Source organism: Suricata suricatta, chromosome 4 (genome assembly GCF_006229205.1).
Source record: "Suricata suricatta isolate VVHF042 chromosome 4, meerkat_22Aug2017_6uvM2_HiC, whole genome shotgun sequence".
Lineage (NCBI taxonomy): Eukaryota > Metazoa > Chordata > Mammalia > Carnivora > Herpestidae > Suricata > Suricata suricatta.
The window spans coordinates 88,977,181-88,998,972 of NC_043703.1; the positions used below are offsets into that span (position 1 = coordinate 88,977,181).

Below are 21,792 nucleotides of genomic sequence, written 5' to 3' on the forward strand. Positions count from 1 at the left end.
GAAAGGGAGACAGAGGATCTGACGCAGGTTCTGTGCTGTATCCAGAGCTGGATTCAGGGCCTGAACTCACAAATAGTTGAAATCATGACCTGAGCCAAAATCAACATCAGCTGTTCAACCACCTGAGCCACCCAGGTACCCCTGTTTTGGAGTTTTTTGATTACTGATTCGATTTCATTGTTGGCAATTGATCTCTTCAAATTCTCTATTTTTCCTGCTTCAGTTTTGGGGAGGTTATAGGTTTCTAGGAATTTATCCATTTCTTCTAGATTGCCCAATTTGTTGGCATATTCTCTTATAATCATTTGTATTTCTGTGGTGTTGGTTATAATTTCTCCTCTTTCATTCCTGATTTTATTTATTGGAATCCTCTCCTTTTTTTTGATGAGTCCGGCTAAAGGCTTATAAATTTTGTTGATATTTGTTGTTGTTGTTGTTGTTGAAAGAGAGCATGCACACACATGGGGATGGAATGTGGGGCTCCATCTCATAAACATGACCTGATCTGAAATCAAGAGTTGGATGCTTAACGAGCTGAGCTACTCAGGCGCTCCTTGAGTTTTCCAAAAAAGAAAAAATAAAATTAAAAAAAATAGCTCTTGTTTTCTTTTAATCTATTTTATTGTTTTTTAAGTCTTTATTTCACTTATTTCTGCTCTAATATTTATTATGTCCTTCTCTTGTCTTTATGCTTTGTTTGTTCTTTTTCTAGCTCCTTTAAGCATATGGTTGGCTTGTCTCTTTGAGGTTTTTTTCTTGCCTCTTGAGGTAGGCATATATTGTTGTAATCTTCTCTCTTTTGCTACATCTCAAAGATTTTGGATCACTGTCTCCATTTATTTTTTAATTTCACCTTTGATTTTTTGGTTGACCCATTGTTTAGTAGCATGTTATTTAGCTTCCATGTATTTGTGTTTCTTGCAGATTTCTTTCTTGAGATTGATTTCTAGTTTCATACCGTTGTGGTTGGAAAAGATGCATGATATGATTTCAATCTTTTTGAATTTACTAATTGTTTTGTGGCCTAACATGTAATCTATTCTGGAGACTGTTGTGAATATGTTCTCAGTTCCCTTGAACATATACCTAGGAGTGGAATTCCTAGGAGACATAAGAACTCTATGTTTAACATTTGAAGAATTGCCAGACTTTTCAAAGTGGGTGTACCATTTTACATTCCGACCAGCAATGTATAAGGGTTCCATTTTCTCCGCATCTTGCCAAGTTGCTGTTGTCTTTCTCTTTTATTATAGCTGTCCGTGTGGGTGTGAAGTGTTATCTTATTGTGGTTTTTGTTTACATTTTTCTCATAACATCTTTTCATGTGCTTCTTGGTCATTTGTATATCTTCTTTGTGGAAATGTCTATTCATATCCTTTGTCTATCTTTCATCTGGATTATTAGTCTTTTTTCCTGTTGAATTGTAAGCATTCTTTATGTCTCCTGGATACTAGGTCCTTATCAGATAAATGGCTCGCAAATATTTTCTTCCATTCTGTGGGTTGTCTTAATTTTTCCAGTTTTATTGAGAAATAATTAATATACATCACTGTGTAAGTTTAAGGAATACAGCATGATGGTTTGATTTACATATAGTTTACATATATTGTGAAATGATTACCACAATAGCTTTAATGCAATTAAAAGCTTCTCATACAAATACAACCAAAAAAAGATAAAAAAGAGGAAAAAAGGAAAATTTTTTCTTCTTATAATGAGAACTCTCAGAATTTACTGTCTTAACAACTTTTCTTTTTTTTAATGTTTATTTATTTTTGAGAGGGGGAAGGGGCAGAGTGAGAAGGAAACAGGATCTGAAGCAGGCTCTGTGCTGACAGCAGAGAGTTCAATGTGGGGCTCGAACTCACAAACCATGACATCATGACCTGAGCCAAAGTCAGACACTTAACTGACTGAGCCACCTAGGTGCCCCTTAACAACTTTTCTATACACCATACAGCAGTACTAGCTATAGTCTTGTTGTACACTACATCCCTGCTACAGGAATACCTCATTTTATCGCACTTTGCAAATACTGTGTTGTTTTTTTTTTTACAAAGTGCAGGTATGTGGCTACCCTGAATCAAGCAAGTCTATCAGTATCATTCTTTCAACAGCATTTGCTCATTTCATGTCTCTGTGTCACATTTTGGTAATTCTTGTAATATTTTAAACATTTTCATTATTACTACATTTGTTATAGTGATCTGTGATCAGTGAGTATTGACTTACTGAAAGCTCAGATGATGATTAGTATTTTTAGCAATAAAGTAATTTTTAAATAAGGCATGTACATTGCTTTTTTAGACATAATGTTATTGCACACTTAAGACTACAGTATAGTATAAACATAACTTTTTTTATGTACTGGGAAACTAAACAATTAGTTTAACTCAATTTATTGTGATATTCACTTTATTGCAGTAGTCGGGAACCAAACCAACAAGATCTCCAAGGCATTCCTGTATTGATATATGCAGTTGTATTTTAAATCAGATAGGAGGGAAAAAAAGAGTTATAAAAAACAAAAACTACATTTATACTTTTATATTAACCTATATAGTTACCATTATTTGTTATCTTTATTTCTTCATGTGGATCCAAATTACTGTCTGATATCTTTTCATTTCATCCTGAAGGACTTCCTTTAATATTTTTCTCATAGGACAAATTTGCTAACAATGATACCTGTTTTTGTTAATCTTGAATGCCTTAATTTCTCCTTCTTTTTGATGGTAGTTTTGCCAGATATACTATTGTTGGTTGATAGTCTTTTTTCTTTCACCACTTAAAATATTTCATCTCACTACTTCTGACCTCCATGCTATCTAATGGTACCATGGTATCCATGGTATCTAGTAAGAAATCAGGTGTTCATTTTATTGAGGCTTGCTTGCATATAATGAGTAATTTCTGTCTAGCTGCTTTCAAGATTCTTTTATTGAGACTGGTACTTTCTCTTGTGGAAGGTTATTAATTATTTAATTGCTTTAATAGATATAGGCCTCCTGAGATTGTTTCTTCTCGTGGAAGTTCTGACAGATTGTGTCTTTTATGAAATTGACCCATTTTATCCATTGATACATTCAAATTTGTGGACAAAGAATTTTCACAATATTCCTTTATTATCCTTTTAATACTAATGGGATCTCTAGAGATCTCATCTTTCATTTTTTTTATATTAGTAATTTGTGTGTTCTTTTTTTCTTGGTTAGTCTGGCCAGAGGCTTATTGATTTTATTGTCATTTCAAGAACCAGTACTTGATTTTGTTGATTTTCTCTACTGATATCTTGTTTTCAACTTCATTGATTTCTACTCTAATTTTTATTATTCTTTTCTTCTGAGCACTTTGGATTCAATTTGCTCCTCTTTTTCTAGTTTCCTAAAGTGGAAGCTTATATATTTTAGATCTATCTTCTTTTCTAATTTATTCATTCAATGTTATAAATTTCCCTCTAAGCACTACTTTCACTGCATCCTACAAATCTTGATAAGTTGAACTTTCATTTTCATTTAACACAGTCACTTTTTAATAACATGGTTCTAGCTCTGACATTTCATCATACTTTGTATTATATCCAATATCCTTCCTAAATTTAATGTATCACACCTACAGGATTCTAATGAACTAATTCTTTTCCCACATTTTGGGAGAAATTTTTCACTAACAGCTTTAATTCTAACTTGTGGAAGGATTACATGATACTCTTATACTGACATTTTTGTTTCTTTTTTTAATCTGGAAAAGATAGGGATTACTATCTATAAGAAAATGCATGTTTAAGTTCAAAAAACCCTGGCCCTTTTAGCAATATCCCTTACTGCTTATAACCAGCCCTGTCAACATTCATTTGATTATAAAGAACTTTAAAGGTATAAAAAAATTCAGTTCTGGGAAATATTATTTTCTCTTTTGCCTTGCCAAAAGTAAGAGCACTTTGACAAGTGTTAGATTTGCTTCTGGTTACATAAGAAACCAGCTGTGCCCTGCCCCAGATCTCATCTTGCAAGTTTTATATGAACAAAAGGGAAATATATTCTTGAGAAATAAAATATGTACAAGGGATCTATAAATTAGCCTGTTTTGCTTCAGATCTCAAGTCATGATGTTGGTCAAACACTCTTCATCTATTACATTGATTGGATATCACTGGTAAAGAACAGAGAACTCACATTTGTTCTTCTCTGTATATATCAGAATCCAAAGATCTTGGGATCAAAGATTCAGAAACATGGTATTCCCACTTGATGGGTCCATGTGTTTATACCAAGAATGTTTGCTTTATCCATCCATTATTATACATCACTTCCCTCACAGCTGTCTGAACTCCAGACTTGTTAGAGTCAATTGCCTCTCCTCCTTCTCTGTTTGGTCTCTCTAGAGGGCTTCAGTCTTAATAGATCCAAACAAGCCTCATCATGTTTACCCCCAAACCTGGTTCTCCTCCAGCATGGTGTCCAATAGGAGCTTAGCTTTGACACCTATAATTTCCTCACTCCCAAGTTCTGCAGGTTCAATATCTGAATCCTCCCTCAGATCTGCCAACTTATCACCTCTTACTTACACATCTTAACTCTCTTCCCTCATCCTCACTTAGCCTCTCTCTTCTAATCTGTTTCCCACCCAGTAGCCAAAGTGATTTATTTTTCTAAATACAAATCTGATTTTTATCATTCCTTTGCTTAAAATCTTCCAGTAGCTTCCCACTTGTCTTAAATTAAGGACTGACATCCCATACGATGGCCTATAGACCCAGGATGATCTGGTCCTTGCCTACTTGTCTAGACTCATCAAAGCCAACTGCTAACTTGATCTCTGAGCTCTACCTGACTCATCTTTTCCAAGTCTAAAGTGCCACACTCCTTCCTGGCCAGGACCTTTGCATGTGCTTTTCTGTTGTTAGCATATATTTCCCTCTTACCCCTACCTCTCTTCACCTTATTAACTTGATTCCTCAACCCTTGGCTATCAGTATCAATAACATTTCCTCAGTAAAGCTTTCCTTGACCTCAGAAAATAAATAGCTTAGGAGCCCACACTTTTCCTCAGTCACACTATTCCAGTTGGTAATTATACTTCCATGTGCATCAGATTTTTTTACTCTCACCAAGCAAGCAAGGTCCTGCTTTATGAGGGCCTATTCCATGTCTGTTTTACTTGCCATGATACTCATAATCTAGCACACAGCTATATTTAGTAAGCACTCAATAAATAAGTGAATTAACCTTTTCTTAGATACCATTACATTTGAGCTATGTGACAGCAATGTTTTACATGTATTTTCTCATCTAATTCTCACAATAGGCCTGTGGAGTAGGTATTATCATTATTATCCCAACTTTGCAAATAAGGAAACCAAGGCACAGATAATAAAATGTCTTGCCAAGGGTCACAAAGAAGTAGGCAGAGACAGGATTAATATCTTTCTAATTCCAAGTCTGTGTACTTCACCATGACTTATGATGAGAGACAGCTGGCTGGGGATTAAATACAATGACAATAAAAACAAGCATCGCACCTCTTTCCATGTGTTTAAAAAAGAGAGTGTTCAAAACTCCTGTAGAGCTCTCAGATGGAATTACCTACAGGGTTTCGAGGAGCCTCTAGTCCCTTCCCTGTCTTTTGACATCGAGTCTGATACTCTGAACCAACAAAATATTGGGGGCCTAACCTTGGTATGATTATACAACATGATTAGACTTATTATCTTCAGTGAGTCATAAAATGGCTGTGAAGGTTACTACAAATGAGGAGTTCCTGAAATGTTTTGAGCTGCAGCATCATCCAAAGAAGAGTAAAGTCTCCCTAACTTGGACATATCCTTGAATGTTTTGTGAGAAAAGTCATCTTCTTGTTTGAGAGTCATACCTGGCCCACTCAAACACACACACACACACACACACACACACACACACACACACACACACACACTGCTCAGAAGCATTAACACCAACATCTCTGAACAGCTCAGCACCTCAGGAGTGATCCACATCATCCTCTTTACTTACTGACAGCTATGTTAAGGTATAACTGACATACAATAAATCATACACATGTAAGTGTACAAATGGGTATCTTTTGACATATGTATGGTAGTTTATGTCTATCACCTTGCCATTTGTTTTCTATTGGCTCTATCCCTTGCTCTCAGTTTTTTCTCCTGAAAGACTTTGGATTGAGGACTTTTAATTCCACTTTGTCTTTTGTGTTGTCTTGTTTCATTATTTAGTAGTTACTTTAGGTATATAGCAAACATCTTCAATATATTGTGCCCTAACTTCAGCTGGATTATACCACTTCATGCACAGTATAAGAACTTTACAATAGTGTACTTCCATTTCTCCCCTCCTGGATTTTTGTTTGTTTTTTGCAATGAATGAGTTTGTTGTTGTTGTTGTTGTTGTAAAATAGACAGAACATACAATTTATCATTTTAGCCACCTTCAGGAATGCAATTAAGTAGCGTTAAATATTCACACTGTTGTGCAACCACCGCTGCCCTCCATACCCACAGCCTTTTCAGTCTCCCAAATAGAACTTCTATACTCATTAAATAGTAACTTGCCATTCCTTCCCCTCAACCCTGGGCAACCACTCTATAAATCTGACTATTCAAGGCACTTCATATCGGTGGACTCAGATATTTGTCATTTTGTATCTGCCTTAACCTGTATCATAACTTCCTTTCTTTTAAAGGCTGAATAATATTCCACAGTTTATTTATCCAGTCATCTGTTGGTGGACATTTGGGTTGTTCATCTTAAGAACTTAATGAATAATGCTGCTAGCCCCCTCGCCTCCGGCCATTATGCCATTGTTGTCATACATTTTACTTATACTTATGTGACAGACCTCATTGATATTATTTTTGTTTAAACAATGAATTGAATTTTAAGGATATCTAAATAGAAAAATAGCACATTATTTACCCATGTAGTTATTTCGTGTGTTCTTTATTCCTTTGTGTAGGTCCATTATTTCCATTCATTTCCCTGCTCTAAAGTATCAATCCTCCTGCCTGAAGGATTCCTTCTAATGTTTCCCGAAGTGCAGATCACTGCTAATTCTTCTTTCATTTTCGTATGTCTAAAAACATCTGTATTTTGCCTCTTGTTTTTTTGAAAGTTATTTTCACAAAATTTAGAATTCTGGATTCAATATTTAAATTACTGAAGGGAAGAAAAAAGATGTTGTTCCACCCTCTTTTCACTTACAAAAAGAATTCTGCTGTCATGGTTATCTTTGTTCCTTTGTATATAATCTTTCTTCTTTTCCCTCTAGTTGCTCTTAAGATTTCCTCTGTCTTACTGGCTTTGAGCAAATTGATTATGATGTCCCTTGGCATACTTTCTCTCATTTTCCTGTACTTCACATCTATTGAACTCCTTGGATCTCGGTGTTAGTTTTTATCAAACTTGAGAAATTTTTTAAACTCCATTTTTTTCCAATAATTTTCTGTTCCCTTTTCTCTCCTTGGAAATTCCATCTAAGTGTTCCCTCAGATACAGGGAATATCCAAGGTGAGCTCTGTTAGAAAGAAAAGCCTGGTCCTGTGTGAGCTCCAAGGCTTTTCTAGAATTCTTCCCACTGGATCTTTCCCAGCCTCAGGTAATTTCCCCACATGAAAGAATTCATCCACACTGAGCCAAATTCTCAAGGGTAGGGGGAGGGCCCTGCAGATTCCCAGAGTTCTCTCTGTGTGCACCTCCCTCCTCTCTGGTAATTTGTCCCATGAAATCTAGATTTCTTAGTCTCCCTGGACTTTTAGTTCTGTCTCCCAGACTCGGAAGTTTGCTGTGCTACACTCAGGATCCTTCTCCCTACACCACGGCCTTGAAATTTTCTCAAAGCATTAAGCTTGGATAACAGCAGAGTTCACCTTGGATATGCCTAGTGTCAACCATTATTTCATATATTTTTGTTAGGTGCCCTCACCCCGCCCAGGATTTTTCATATCCTACTCTTGGTAAGTAAAAGAGGTCAAAATTACCAGGGGCCAGAGTGTCTGACTTCACCATCTTCTTATCCCGAGCATCAAGCTGATGAGCCATCCCTGCCAGATATTGCCCTCCTAGCCTATGACTGTAGGTTCCAGCTGGTCCCTGTACTAGTGCACCTGGCTCTGGGGGCATGTGGGCTGCTATGCCCAGGAAGGTAGATTTTGTTTAATTCACATAAAGTTTTTGCAGGCAATGGCAACCCATCTGGCCTCCTCCATCCTAACCTTTCCCCCTCCGGATGGCTATGCTAACTCCTGGAAGGCTCTGGGCAGCCAAACTTAGGGACTGGCTGTGCCTTCACATGAAACAGACTCTCCTTTGCCTCAATAACACTGTTGTGGGTAGCAACAAGAACAGATCAGACACTCCACCTGTAGCCTCTGGGGCCAAAGCAAAGTTATCAAAGCCCCGGTGGGTATCCAACAACGGCCAGGTTTCGCTTTTTAAATAGAAATGGGACACCTGAAGCATCTCTGAAAATGTAGGCCTGGAGTAACTTTAGTTTTCAGGTATGCGGGGGTGCGTGTGTGTGCGTGTGTGTGTTCAACTGAAATAAAGGGATGATGAGCTATGCTTCTATCAATTACTAAGGCCACTATCTCTTTGTTTCCTTTATGAATAATATCTAAAAATCCTCTATTAGTCCTCAAGACTAACTACCCCAAGCTTAAATACTCCCTACATTAGTCTGTTTGTGCTTCCACAACAAAATACCTTAGTCTGGGTGGCTTAAACAACATAAATTCATTTTCTCACAATTCTGGAGCCTGGAAGTCCAAGATCAAGGCATGCTCAGGATTGGTTACTGATGAAGCATGTCTTTCTGGCATGTAGATCTTTCTACAGTGCCTTTCCTCTGTGCACGCATGGAAAGTGAGAGGTCTCTGGCATCTCCTCATTTTCTTTTAAGGATATCAGTCAGATGGAATTTGGATCCTACTCTTATGACCTCATTTAACCTTAATTATCCCTGAAAAGACCCTATTTCCTCAGTTACATTAGGGGTTAGGGTTTCAACACATGAACTTTGGAGGCAAACAATTCAGTCCACTGTACTCCTCCAAACCCGGAGCAGAAAATCTTTACCTGGCGTGGATGTTGACTTTAGCTCAGGTCCTCTGGCTTCATTTTCATTCTCTCAGGATGACAGAGGACTCTTTGGGTTGCCACTGAGTATGGTGTCACTATAAATGAGCAGAGCCTCTGGACAAGCTTGGGGATCCCGGAGAGCTGGCCCTGGCAAAGCACTGCAGCTGTGCTGCCCTGGACCCACAGCTGGACACCCCATCACAGTAAAAAGTCACTGTCACCAGGAATTTCTCAGGTTACACAGGGCATGTTCTCCCATGTCTTCAACCTCTTCCTCCCTCTACACGTGTCCCTTCCCCATTTCTCTTCAACTGTACCCCTGCCCAGCTGCTCTGGCCTCCTTGCCCTTCTTCCACATTGACACCTCAGTAATATAGGCAGAGTACCAGGAGACAAGGGTTCCCAAACTTCGCTGCATATTATGATCACCTGGGAAGCTTTCAAAACTCCCAATGTCCAGATCACATACTTTATGGATTCGATCAGAATGTCTGGGGTGAAAGCCAGATATTGGTACTTTCCTGAGAAACTAGGTTTTGTTTTTTTGTTTTTTTTTTAATTTAATTTAATTTTTAAATTTTTTTATAATAGTTTATTGTCAAATTAGTTTCCATATAACACCCAGTGCTTCTCCCCACAAGTGCCCCCCACCACGATCATCACCCCCTCTCCCCCTCCCCCTCCCCTTTCAGTCCATGGTTCGTCTCCAGTATTCAGTAGTCTCCCTTGATCTGTGTCCCTCACTCTTCCCCGCTCTCTTTCCCCCTTCCTCTCCCCATGGTCCCCTGCCAGGTCTCTCCTGTTAGACCTATGAGTGCAAACATACAGTATCTATCCTTCTCTGCCTGATTTATTTCGCTTAGCATGACACCCTTGGCGCAATGGATAACGTGTCTGACTACGGATCAGAAGAAACTAGGTTTTGAATCCTGGTTTCACTGCTTCTAGCTGTGTGACCTTCGGCTAAATGGAGATAATAGTAGCACCTATCTTATAAGATTGTAAGAAGGAATAAATGAGTTAATACTGTGAAGACCCTAGAACAGAGCTTGCCATGTAAGGTATGTGCTATGAGAGTTAACTACCATTGTTACCAGAGGTGCCCTAAATGAAACCAGTGCCCTACAGAGGAAAATCCTTTACTAACTCAAGAGAATCAGTACACTAACTCCCTAACTGTGAAAGGGCAAAGAGTGAACTAACATTTATCAAACACCTGCACGGTGTAAGGCATACATTACTCTACTTAATCTTTACAATAATCCTTCAAGACCGACATTATAATTATTTAACACAAGAGTAAACAAAAACTTAAAGAGATTAATTTGGGTTAATCCCAAATGATGGAGTTGGGATTTGCAACCATGACTTTCTTATTCCAAACTCTGGTTACTCTGAATCCTCTTCTCAACTAGGCCTCCACCTTTGGACTTTCAGTGTTTGTCTCTGCATCACCCAGTTTTAGCAAAAATCCTGCTATGTCAGTTTAGCCAGAATCTCCCACTCTTCACATCTGATCAAATTCCTCATAGCCTACCACCCCCAGGTGGTATCTGGTGACCCTGGCCTGCCTTCAACAAGAATCCCATCAGGTGGGTTTGCCCAGAATTCTCCTTTACCCCTGCTGTCTCCTCTTAGTAATTTTCCACCCATTAACCACCACAGTGCCCTCAACCCCTGCTCCTTGGCTACGAATCCCCACTTGTCATGTTTTGTTCATCACTAAGTCCAGCTCTATATCAGTAACTGCAAGTTACCACTTTGCTGTCCGGCTGGTTTTTCTTTGACAATCTCACTCACACACACATACACACACTCACTCACATACACATACACACAAACCACAGCACAACTCTGGAAGAACTCCCTGGGAAGCAGCCCTTCATCCCCAGCTTGTAACAGTTATGACTCTTACACTATAAACATAAACAGCACCCACCATGGTCTACTGTGGCCACATCAGACTTGGTGGGCTCGGTGACCAGCCTCTGGACCTGAGTCAGAATGCTGCATGCTTCCTCCATCTCCTTCCAAATGAGAAACACATCCTCTCTGACCCCAGCACCTGGGAAGGGAAACACAGAGTACGTGGGTGGCTATGGCAGGCCCAAGAACTCTCCAGTAGTCCTAGAGGCCTGGCATATCCCAGCCTAGTACCTAGAACATTTCTAAACATCAAATTCCACTGTCATCCCTAATGTGATAGTCAGAATTGACATCCCTAAGGAAGTGCTGTCAGCTAAGGAATCATAAATATAGACTTTGGGATGCAGTAAATCTTTGTAAATATTGAAGCAGCCAGAATATTTTAAGATGAATTATTGACTGGGGCTCCTGAGTGGCTCAGTTGATTGAGCGTCTGACTTCAGCTCAGGTCATGATCTCGCGGTCTGTGAGTTCGAGCCTCGCATCAGGCTGTTACTGACAGCTCAGAGCCTGGAGCCTGCTTCCGATTCTGTCTCCCTCTCTCTCTACCCCTCTTCTGCTCATGCTCTGTCTCTCTAAATAAACATTAAAAAATTTTTAAAGATGAATTACTGATAACACCCAAGGTAAAGAATAAAAATATTCTAAATCACCTAATAAAGCCAAGGTAAGGAAGGGAAATTTAATGGTGTATAAAAATAATAATTCCTAACCTTTCTTGATTAAGTTGAGATTTCCTACTTCTTTGAAAACAACCTTCATAGTCTTTAGTTTCCCCTAATTTAAGAGTGATTCTTTGACCTCCTTTTCTGGATCTCTGCTGTCTCAAATGAGGGTTAGGTTTGATATAGCTTCTAAATATAGATACTAATAGCATTCTCACAAATCAATCAATCAATCAATCAAAACTTTATCTCATGGATAACAGATCCAGAGCTGGGATAGAGGCTCTGCCTTCACCAAGATCCTCTAGGCCCTCATAGATTAGTCATTTCCAGATATTATGGGGAGTGTGGGAGCAGGAGGGAAATAGGTATGACCACAGAAGTGCAATATAAGGGATCTGATTGTGGTATCTTGACAACATCAATAGCAATGTGATGGTTGTGGTAATGTCCTATAGTTTTGCAAGATGTTACGATAAGTGGAAACTGGATAAAGAGCACCTGGCTATCTTTATTATTTCTTACAACTGTATGCAAATCTATCATTATATCCACACAAGGCTCTCTGGACTAGAGCCTGCTGGGCACACAAGACCAGTGGCAACTCCAAGAGGCCATGAGAGAACCACCCGTTTTCCTTGGCATCCATAGGCCCAGCTGCTGGCTTGGTACTACCCAAGGTGTTGCAGGACTACTGGGGAGTTGTTGCTCTGGAGTTGCTCCTAATGCAGTTGTACAGACAAGTATTTAATAGCTATGTTTTCTAGTTTTGAAAATTCCACTCCAATAAAAACTAAAAAAAAAAAAAAAAAAAACAAACTCAATTTCACAGACTGCATACAATCAGCTCAGAGAACCCTGATTATGTTATCATTAGAGTAAGCTACATCTATATGCTCTAATGATAAATACCTTTGAGGGCACCTGCATTGTGCTCAGCATTGTGCTCAGGCCTTTCTAAACATTGTCTCTTTTGCTTTACCCCAATTCTGCAGGCAAATTCTATTCTTGTCCTCTTTCTACAGTTTATATAAAATGGCAGAATGAGCTGTCCAAGGTCAGAGCAGGGAGAAAGTCAAATCCAAGTTGGTGTGACTGTACCAATTAAGCCACCATAAACAGTTGCCCTAAAAAAGGATTGGATGGGAACAGGTCCCTGCAGCCCCTCCCTGGGCTGCTACTGAGATTCCAAGCCTGTCTACATAATAGTCCACAGATGCCTGAGGTCCCATAACCATGGAGAATGAGAGACCACCATTAGGTCCAGGGGCTGCCCTCTGGAGATTCATTCACTCAGAGTGAAAGATGGACCTTAAGCCACCAGGACAGACCAGAGTTGATGTCTCTGACTTTTAAAACGTAGTCAGGAAGGGCAGAGCAGAAGTGAAGGGATACCAGGGATCTGGCCCTCCCAAAGTGAGAGAGTATTAAAAGCTATATTTATAAAGAAGCAAGCGACAAGCACTGACAGAGATAGATGGCCACAATGGCTCTGCAGCCATCAATAGCCCATGGAGTGACACGTGATGTGTACCCAGCTCCATGGTGGAACTCCAAAAATATCGTAAACTGCTGCCAAATGCAAACCTTAAGCCCACAGCACTTTCTGACTGTTGTAAAAGCAAAACTGGCTTCCAGTTGCTTCCTCAGCACAGAGGTGTTAAATAGCAGAGTCCTCTCTTTAGGAGTTCCAAATGAGTCAAGGCTTTCCATTTTCCCCAGATCTTTCAATAATATCTTAAGAGGTAATGGACCATGGGTCAGCAACAAATAAAAAATTCAAACAAACAGAGGTGGCTCTTGATGATGCAGGAATAGGACAGTGTGTTTAAGGGGCAGCAAGTGACAGCACGCACCCAGTGCAGGCAGGAATGAGATGATCACTACCCTGGTTTAGTCATTATAATTAGGCAGCTACAGATTCCTACACTGGTGCTCAGAAAACAAAATCACTCAAAACTGTCCATTTAACCAGATTTGCTTTGAAAACAAAACAAGAAAAGCTGCAGGGTAATACAAAGTAGAACTTAGAATGTAGAGGTTTTGCATTGTGAGTGAGGAAGGGCTGCCATTTCTAAGAGGGTCATTTCTAAGGGACTTGCCTGGGTTATCAGACAGCTGCAGCCAAGGGAGACAGCCCTACCGAAAACAGAAGAGAAGGGAGGACAAGGCACAGGAAATCCCAGTATTCAGAGAGCTTTGTGAATTTGAGAGGCCACAGAGGCTAAACCAGAGAGGAGACGAAACCACGATGAGGGGGTACGGATTTTGATCATCAGGGTATAACCCAGCCTGGTCTGGTGGGCACAAAAGCAAGATACGGTTTCTCATAGAGACAGCGATATGACCTACAAAATCTTCCAGCCCAAGGGCCCGCTCTCCTGCACCAACCCCTGATATCTCCCAGGTGCTATGAGGTAACAGTTTGAAGGCTCACAGAATTCTGACACCAGCTGGGAGAGACGTGACATTAACCTGCTGTTTTTCATTAGCACCTGGTATTGATTTCTCAGACTGGCTGGTTTAACAAATGAAATGAGACCCAGATTAGATATGTTTTGATACGTCAGGGGAACACCACCTCCCAGTCAAATCTTCCGTGTCTTACCTACAGGAGTCCAATTCATTAATTATTCATTTGGCAAATATTTATCGAGCACTTACCATGCGGCAGATGGGCACTGCCAGTGCTGAGCGCCCTGCTCCCTGCATTGCAATCATGTCCAGGGTTCAAGGTCCCCATACACTCCCTCTAATACTCTGCCACCTGGTCAGGGCACTGTCCTCCCAGTCCTCCAGGGCTATGTCCACCACCAAGAAACTCACAGCCCTTCACTGCGCCCACCCCATCCTTCATTCAAGGCACTGTCCAGCCTCCACCATCAAGCCTGGTCCAGCCATCCTAGCAAACAGTGATCTGCCTCTTGCTTCTGCTCAATCCTGTGTAAGAAATCGGCCACACCACTGTTCTCAGTCCTTTTGCTGCCAGGGCTGCTCAGCAGCCACCACCCCCCCACCCCGCCCCGCTGGGGCCCAGGAGGCCAAAAAACCTCCCGCATATAAGTGACTGTTGATGTGGCTATGCCTCCGAAGCGCAGGAGAACTATTTGGGAAGTTGTGGAACAACATTTGGCCTCCTGGGCCGCACATGTGGCTTCTGTTTACCCTATGATTTTCTCGTTGCTTTGCAAAAACAAAAAGGCATATTCTTTCAAGCTTTGAATCAACTTGGGTCAGTTAGTGACACCAGCTTTCCCTTACATTATTTCTATTCCCAGCTCATTGCCTGCTGTTGGGGGCAAACACAATCCTCTGTCTTAAATTAACTTTTTGGATAATGAGCATCCTGCCTAGACATAACTGCTAAAGGGCCTTGAAGAAAAGAAGATTCTTTGAGAGACAGACTCCCTCATTCCTGTTTTTCTGCTCTCACAGCTGTTCTCTCTTCTGATAAAAAACGATCCTTCCCAGAACATGTTTTTACTCTTTCAAGGACTATAAACTATGTAATCATTAAAGAAAAACTGTAATCACCTATGGTGTATAAGACACTTTCTTAGTAAAGTGTGGCTTTACCACCATTCACATTGTCTGTCTTCTTTCTTATAGATATTGCACCGACACAACTCCCTACTCAGGGACCCTTCGACTGGGGTGCGTGGGCTGGTCCCCCACACCCCCCCAACATTAGATAGGCTGACCGTGTATGCAATTCCTGGCTACCTGTCACCCCAACCTCCAATTCCAGAGAGCACAAAGAAGCATGAGCCAGTGATGGGGAAACAGCATATGCATAACCTTGAATCCAGTCTAATTTAAGTCATCCTTCACAAACATGATGCTTTTTAGTATGCAGGTGCTTACAACACAGCTCGCCACCAAGCAGTGCGTCCCCCGTCAGCCTGCTGCCCAGACCCGTGGTCTACAGCTCTCCTAAGGTGTTAGCACGCAGGCTTGGATTACTGTTGATGTCTGTACGGGCTGACTTTGCTCAGTGGATTGTAAACCTCTTGACCATAGGGACAATATATTTTCTTTGTATCTTCCATAGCACTTAGCACAGAAGCTACTGTTTTCAGCAAGAATTCTTTTTTTATATAGTTTTATTTTTTATTTTTTAAATAGTTTATTGTCAAATTGGTTTCCATATAACACCCAGTGCTTCTCCCCACAAGTGCCCCCCACCATGACCACCACCCCCTCCCTACCTCCCTTCAGTCCATGGTTCGTTTTCAGTATTCAGTAGTCTCCCTTGATCTGTGTCCCTCACTCTCCCCTGCTCTCTTTCCCCCTTCCTCTCCCCATGGTCCACTGCCAGGTCTCTCCTGTTAGACCTATGAAAGCAAACATATGGTATCTATCGTCTGCCTGACTTATTTCGCTTAGCATGACACCCTCAAGGTCCATCCACTTTCCTACAAATGGCCAGATTTCATTCTTCCTCATTGCCATGTAGTATTCCATTGTATAGATAAACCACATCTTCTTGATCCATTCATCAGTTGATGGACATTTAGGCTCTTTCCATGATTTGGCTATTGTAGACAGTGCCTCAGCAAGAATTCTTATCCTTCCTTGTTTTTAGTTTCCTTGTTACAAAGAAACATGAGCACCTAAAACATTCTTTCCTAAGGAAATTGCCCTGCCTCATAATTAACAGGCCCCAATATTGCAAAAAAAACTCTTGAAGTGGTAACAGACTCCTACCCTTAGAGCATTTAGCTATGGCCTAGGTATTCTAGACATTAGCAATGACCTGCCTTCAAGCAGTAAGTCCCTTCCTTTCCGATGCTTCTCCTGCCACAGCTACACCAGGCTCCCCCTACTTATCTGAAATACCAGCATTCTAAGGGCAGGAGGGGAAAGGAGATTCCAAAAGCAGCCAGGTATGGCACTGGCCCCAGAACAATTTAATGTAGGGAGAACACAATTCAGAAACTAAAACCACCCTCAGCAACCTTGAATCCCAGACCACCTCGCAGTCCAGTGCATGTTCACCTGCCTGTGGTTCTTCCCCACCACCTGGGACTCCTGGGTGAAGAACTGACCCAGATGGGTGGAGACTGCTGTCTGCCTGAGTCCTAAACTTCTATTTAACTGTGAGGATCTGAAAGAGCTCAACAGAACTATGAAAAGGCAGTATTTTCAGGAAAAAGCAGCACATGCTTCTATTTACAGAAAGCAATACAACATTTTTAAAGTATAATAAACTACAAGGTGACTAAAATCCCCAGAAACCTAAAATTATAATATGGGTCTGGTGAAAAGGGGCAATTACATCGATAATATCGCAAGTGGTGAAATCAGTAGTTTCTGTTGCAGTGGAAAATCCCCAGTTACTCCTGTTAAATTATATATTAAGATGTTTTGGTGTTGAGAAGTCACTGAGTACCTTCTGGCTTGATCCGGCCCCATCGCCCCAACCACGGAGGTGCGTGTGCAGCTGTACTCCATCATCCTATGGAAATTAGCCACTAATTGATTTTAAAAAAATAGAGGCATTTCACCATCTGGATAAACATCTAGCATTTCCCTGGAGCAATGAATGTATATGCTTCACAAGGGCCATGACATCTTAAAAGTAATTTCAAATACCTCTTTGGAGAGGTACAGGCAACTCTTAATAAGCGGGTATGATACAATCTTCTGGGGCCCGTCTCTCCGAAGTGGAACACTGTAACATGCAAATGTGCTGCGGTCTAATCGTCCTCTATTCGCAGAGCAAAGCTGAGGGCGAGCCGTCACTCCTCTCCCCAGGGTAAAAGTCAAGTGCTCCACCACGGGGTGCTGCTGGGGAAGCAGGTGATAAAGACACGGGCACAGAGAAAGAGAAACAATATCCAAAGAAAAAATGCCCACAAATAAAGTTCAGTCGAGTAAATCTATTCTTTTTTAGAACAGCTAGTACCCTTTAAAAGGCACCAAATCAAAAGGTGTTTTAATAAATAGTAAATTCAGAGGACTTTCATGGGTTGCCTTCAGAGAAAATTTGTTACAATTGTTGTTTTTCAGCTTTTCCATCACTAAAAGTCCTGACCTTCTTTTGGTTCTAAGGGCCCTACAGGACACAAAACAAACACAAGATGGTCACGGAGCTGCTCCCTGACGTCTGTCAACCAGCTCTGAATCAACAGAGAAACAGTGAGGCAAGGGCTGTTGTCTGGGGGAACAACCCCACACCAGCTCCGCTCAGCCTCCTGTCCTCAACAAAAGCCCCTTTTTGTGAAAATCGATCACGTGGGCTACCGGGACCTGGGTCTCACTCACAAGTTTTAGCAGATTATTTTCTTCAAATTCACAAGACACTGACTTTGGACCCAGGAAGCCAATTGTTTTAAAGTATCCTCTTCTCAGGAGGACCTCTTCTTGGAGAAATCATCGTTCGCTCATTTATTCAATGAAACTCAATCACTACCTACGACATTTGGGCACTGGAAATACAGGATGAATAGAAACAGTCCGAGTTTTCAAGAGGCTCTCATTCCAGTGTGTCTTCCCAAAGTGAGGTCCTCAGAACCTGTGTCAGAACCCTCCCGTCTACGTTATCAAAGTGCAAACTCCTAGGCCACACCCCAGACTCATTCTCCAGGAAACTGTACTCTTAAAGCAGCCCAGTGATTCTTTTGCAACAAAATTTTGCAGAGCTTTAGTCTAATAGGCAAGACAGGAATGTAAATCAATTATTTCCATAGAAAATATTCTTGGAGAAAAAAAGTTGAGTGATTTCTGGGAACGATATTCTAATATCCTGATGCCTCCATTTCTGCCCTAAAGCAGTGCTCCTCAATGATCAGAGCTCTTTTTCCCTTTCACAGTGCTGGAGAGTCCCGACACACCATCTTCTACATCCCAGGCCATTCTCACTGATGTGGTTCATAACATTCTACTATTTCTAATAATGCCATCTATTTTAGATTAGATGTCTTTTATAATGCCTGCTTCCTGCTGATGCATAGAGAAGAAGGAGGAAAAAACTAAAATTTTCTATGTGCCTACTATGTGCCAGCCCTTGTGCTGGGCACTTAAACCTACTGCCTTATTTACTCTCACAATGATCCTATATGTAGGAATCATGACCCTAGAAATTAAGAAACTTACCCAAGGCCACACAACTAATAAGCAGTGCAGTCAGGATTCTATTCAGGCCTGTCTCCAAAGTTTCCCATTCTCTTTCCACACGGGAACATGGTCCTTGTGTATCCTCGTAAATGATCACAACACAAGATCTATGTAAGCAAATCTCATCTGTTATATACTGGTTGTTTTTTATTTACTTCAAGGGGCTTATAGACTCATCTCTTCCTGGGATGGAATGCACCCAGTCTGGAATGGTGACATGTAGGTGATGATGGTTGCTGATCTACATCTCCAAGGCCAGGGCCTCACGTGACATTCTGAGGAGCAACATCACATACCCGGTGGCTTAGCTGTCATCTGCCCACACTGGGACTGGCAGTCACCCAAGGACAGCTTCATGGGGTTCTTAACTCTCAGAACTCTCAAGTGTTGGACCCCTGTTATCTGGAGGTTTGTCTCCCTTATCCAACTGTGATTTCTTTGAAGACGTTTTTCATTTTTATAACCACTCCCCCTGGTACATCCATGACAGCTGATAGACACTTCCAAATAGAATCTTCCAGAGCATAAACTTCCTGAAAAGAGGAACTTCCTTTTTCATCATTGTATATCCAGAGCTCAGCACAGTACGTCACTTTCAAAAGCAAATGTGGAATAGATCTCTCCTCCTCAAATCAGGGCAAGTGTATTCAAAGGTAATCAGAAATCAACACCAGCTATTTTACCTAGTGATCCAATTTAATTTTTAAGAGATTCTTGAGGGATTTCCCCATAACGTTTGTTAGGTGATGCAAGATTTCTGGACCCACTCAGTTATTTCAGTGGGATCCTAAAAGACTGATTGTGTTGGTGACCAAAGGACTGGGCTGCGCTCACTACTGACCAATGACAAGAAAGGGGTGTGGTGAGCAATGGAGGCATCCTGGTGACAGACTATACTGCAATCAGGAGCCAAGAATAAAAAGGAACCCAGGATGTAAACCCTCTGTGGGGGAAGGAATACAGGAATTCCCTGCCCTGAAAGGGTATTACTCTCTGCTTAAGAAAACCAGACCTTCGCACATAACAAGGTGTAGGGAAAAAGTGGGTAGAGATGAAGGTGGGAAATTCTGAAATCCTAAGCTGGGATCCTAGAGGTATAGATGGAAGGACCAACTTATAACTCATCAAGCAGAGTGGGGTGCCTGGGTGCTTCAGTTGGTTAAGTGTCCCATTCTTGCTTAGGTCATGATCTTGTGGCTCATGAGTTTGAGCCCTGTGTTGGGCTCTTTGCTTCAGATTCTATGTCTCCCTCTCTGCCCCTTCTCTGCTCATGCTCTGTCTGTCTGTCTGTCTGTCTCTCTCTCTCTCTCTCTCTCTCTCTCTCTCTCTCTCAAAAATAAATAAAAACATTTAAATCATCAAGCAGAGGCATAACTGATATTCTGACAGTCTGGGTTCCCTGAATAGGAACCTTGTCTTTTATTCCTTTGGAATCTCCTCCTCAGCCCTAGCGAGCCTCTAAAAACACAGAAGGTGTTGAAGAAGTGCTTGATAACTAACTGGGGCACTGTCTCACAGAAATTTAAGGCAAACCGTTTACTGGGAGGAGCATGGCTCAGGGGATAATTAAAGTCTCTCAGCCTTGAAAGCTATAATGTGGCAACAATTTTGGAATTGCAGCTGCTCTGGCTGCATAGGTTGAATTAAACTGAGTTCTAGGGAGAAAGAAGACCTCAGAGAGAGCCTCCTGCTGTCAGTAAGTTACAATCAGTGCTTCTAAATTAAATCAGAGATTAGAAACAAAGAGGCAATGCCAAGCCTGAGTGATGGGCCAGTAAACTTTAAATATTTAATTAAATATCGGAAGTGCCTTCCAAGAACATGACTTGGTTATTTTTCCTCTCCAAGACTAACAGCCTGAATAGATCTTAAAGTAAATAAAAGTTTGGTTTCATGATATTTAGTTTTAATTCATGCATTTATCTCCACGGCCACAGAAAAAAAGTACAGTTTCCAAAGGCAGAATCAGCCAAATTTTTACAGCTATACCATTTTTTGACTTCAGAATAAAACTAGCTGATCTGAGTAGCTTTTCTAACACCATTTTTGCCAGGAGTACTAAACATAAAAATACTCTCAGAAAAACCGTGCCCTTTCCTATTACTGGATATTCCTTTTTACTTATTCATTGAGAAGTCTTTCTGTTGGGGATAGGAGCCAATATGGTGGTGAGCACTGTGAACGCTGTTTGTGGTTTCACTCAGTTAGGGGTGGCCAGCGTGCAATGCTGAAGGCCTGGGGCAGTAATGCTCAGTGGGAAAAATGATGGCTCCACTAGTGATGACTGACATGGGTGCAGATCTAAGTGAAAGGTGCTGGGTTGCTCAAATCTGCCCTCCCAGAACCACGACAGAGCCGGTAGCCCTTAGCCCTTTTGGTTGTATATATGAAACTAGACTGAAGGTATAACTGTGCCCCAACTGTCTGCACTTTGCCTCCTCCTTCCTCTTCCTCTACCTCCTCCTCCAACTCTCCCTCTTCCTGTTACCTCCTCCTCAGGGATAAAGTGTGATGCTCTGGGTTGAAGTAGGAGATCAGAGCTCTGATCATGGCTGTCGACCTGGGTGCTCATTCTACCATTGAGCTGCCTTGAATTTCCAATTCTGAAGAACCTGTGGACAATCTAAAATAAATCCACTGTCTGCTTCACCAATCAGTCCAGATCCCAGGATAGCTACATCAATGCCAAAATTGTTTATTTGTTGTTTGTTTGGCCAGATGCCAAACCCTTAAGTGAAAATTTTTATTCTAACATGATATTTACTATTTCAGTTTAAATTTTTTGAGGATATGGGGCGCCTGGGTGGCTCAGTCGGTTAAGCCTCCGGCTTCGGCTCAGGTCAGATCTCACGTTCGTGGGTTCGAGCCCCGCGTCAGGCTCTGTGCTGACTGCTAGCTCAGAGCCTGGAGCCTGCTTCCGGTTCTGTGTCTCCCTCTCTCTCTGACCCTCCCCCTCTCATACTCTGTCTCTCTCTGTATCAAAAATAAAT

The 21,792-nt window shown here is 41.2% G+C and overlaps 1 protein-coding gene across 10 annotated transcripts in view; it reads right to left on the bottom strand.

The window, feature by feature from the left end:
* Positions 1–21,792, bottom strand: part of VWA3B (von Willebrand factor A domain containing 3B) — a 201,411-nt gene that overhangs the window by 126,184 nt on the left and 53,435 nt on the right. For all 10 annotated transcript variants that reach the window (XM_029937205.1, XM_029937213.1, XM_029937211.1 and 7 more), the window contains one exon: positions 11,032–11,157. In XM_029937205.1, the coding sequence (XP_029793065.1) occupies positions 11,032–11,157 (126 nt within the window). The remainder of the gene's footprint in view (positions 1–11,031; positions 11,158–21,792) is intronic.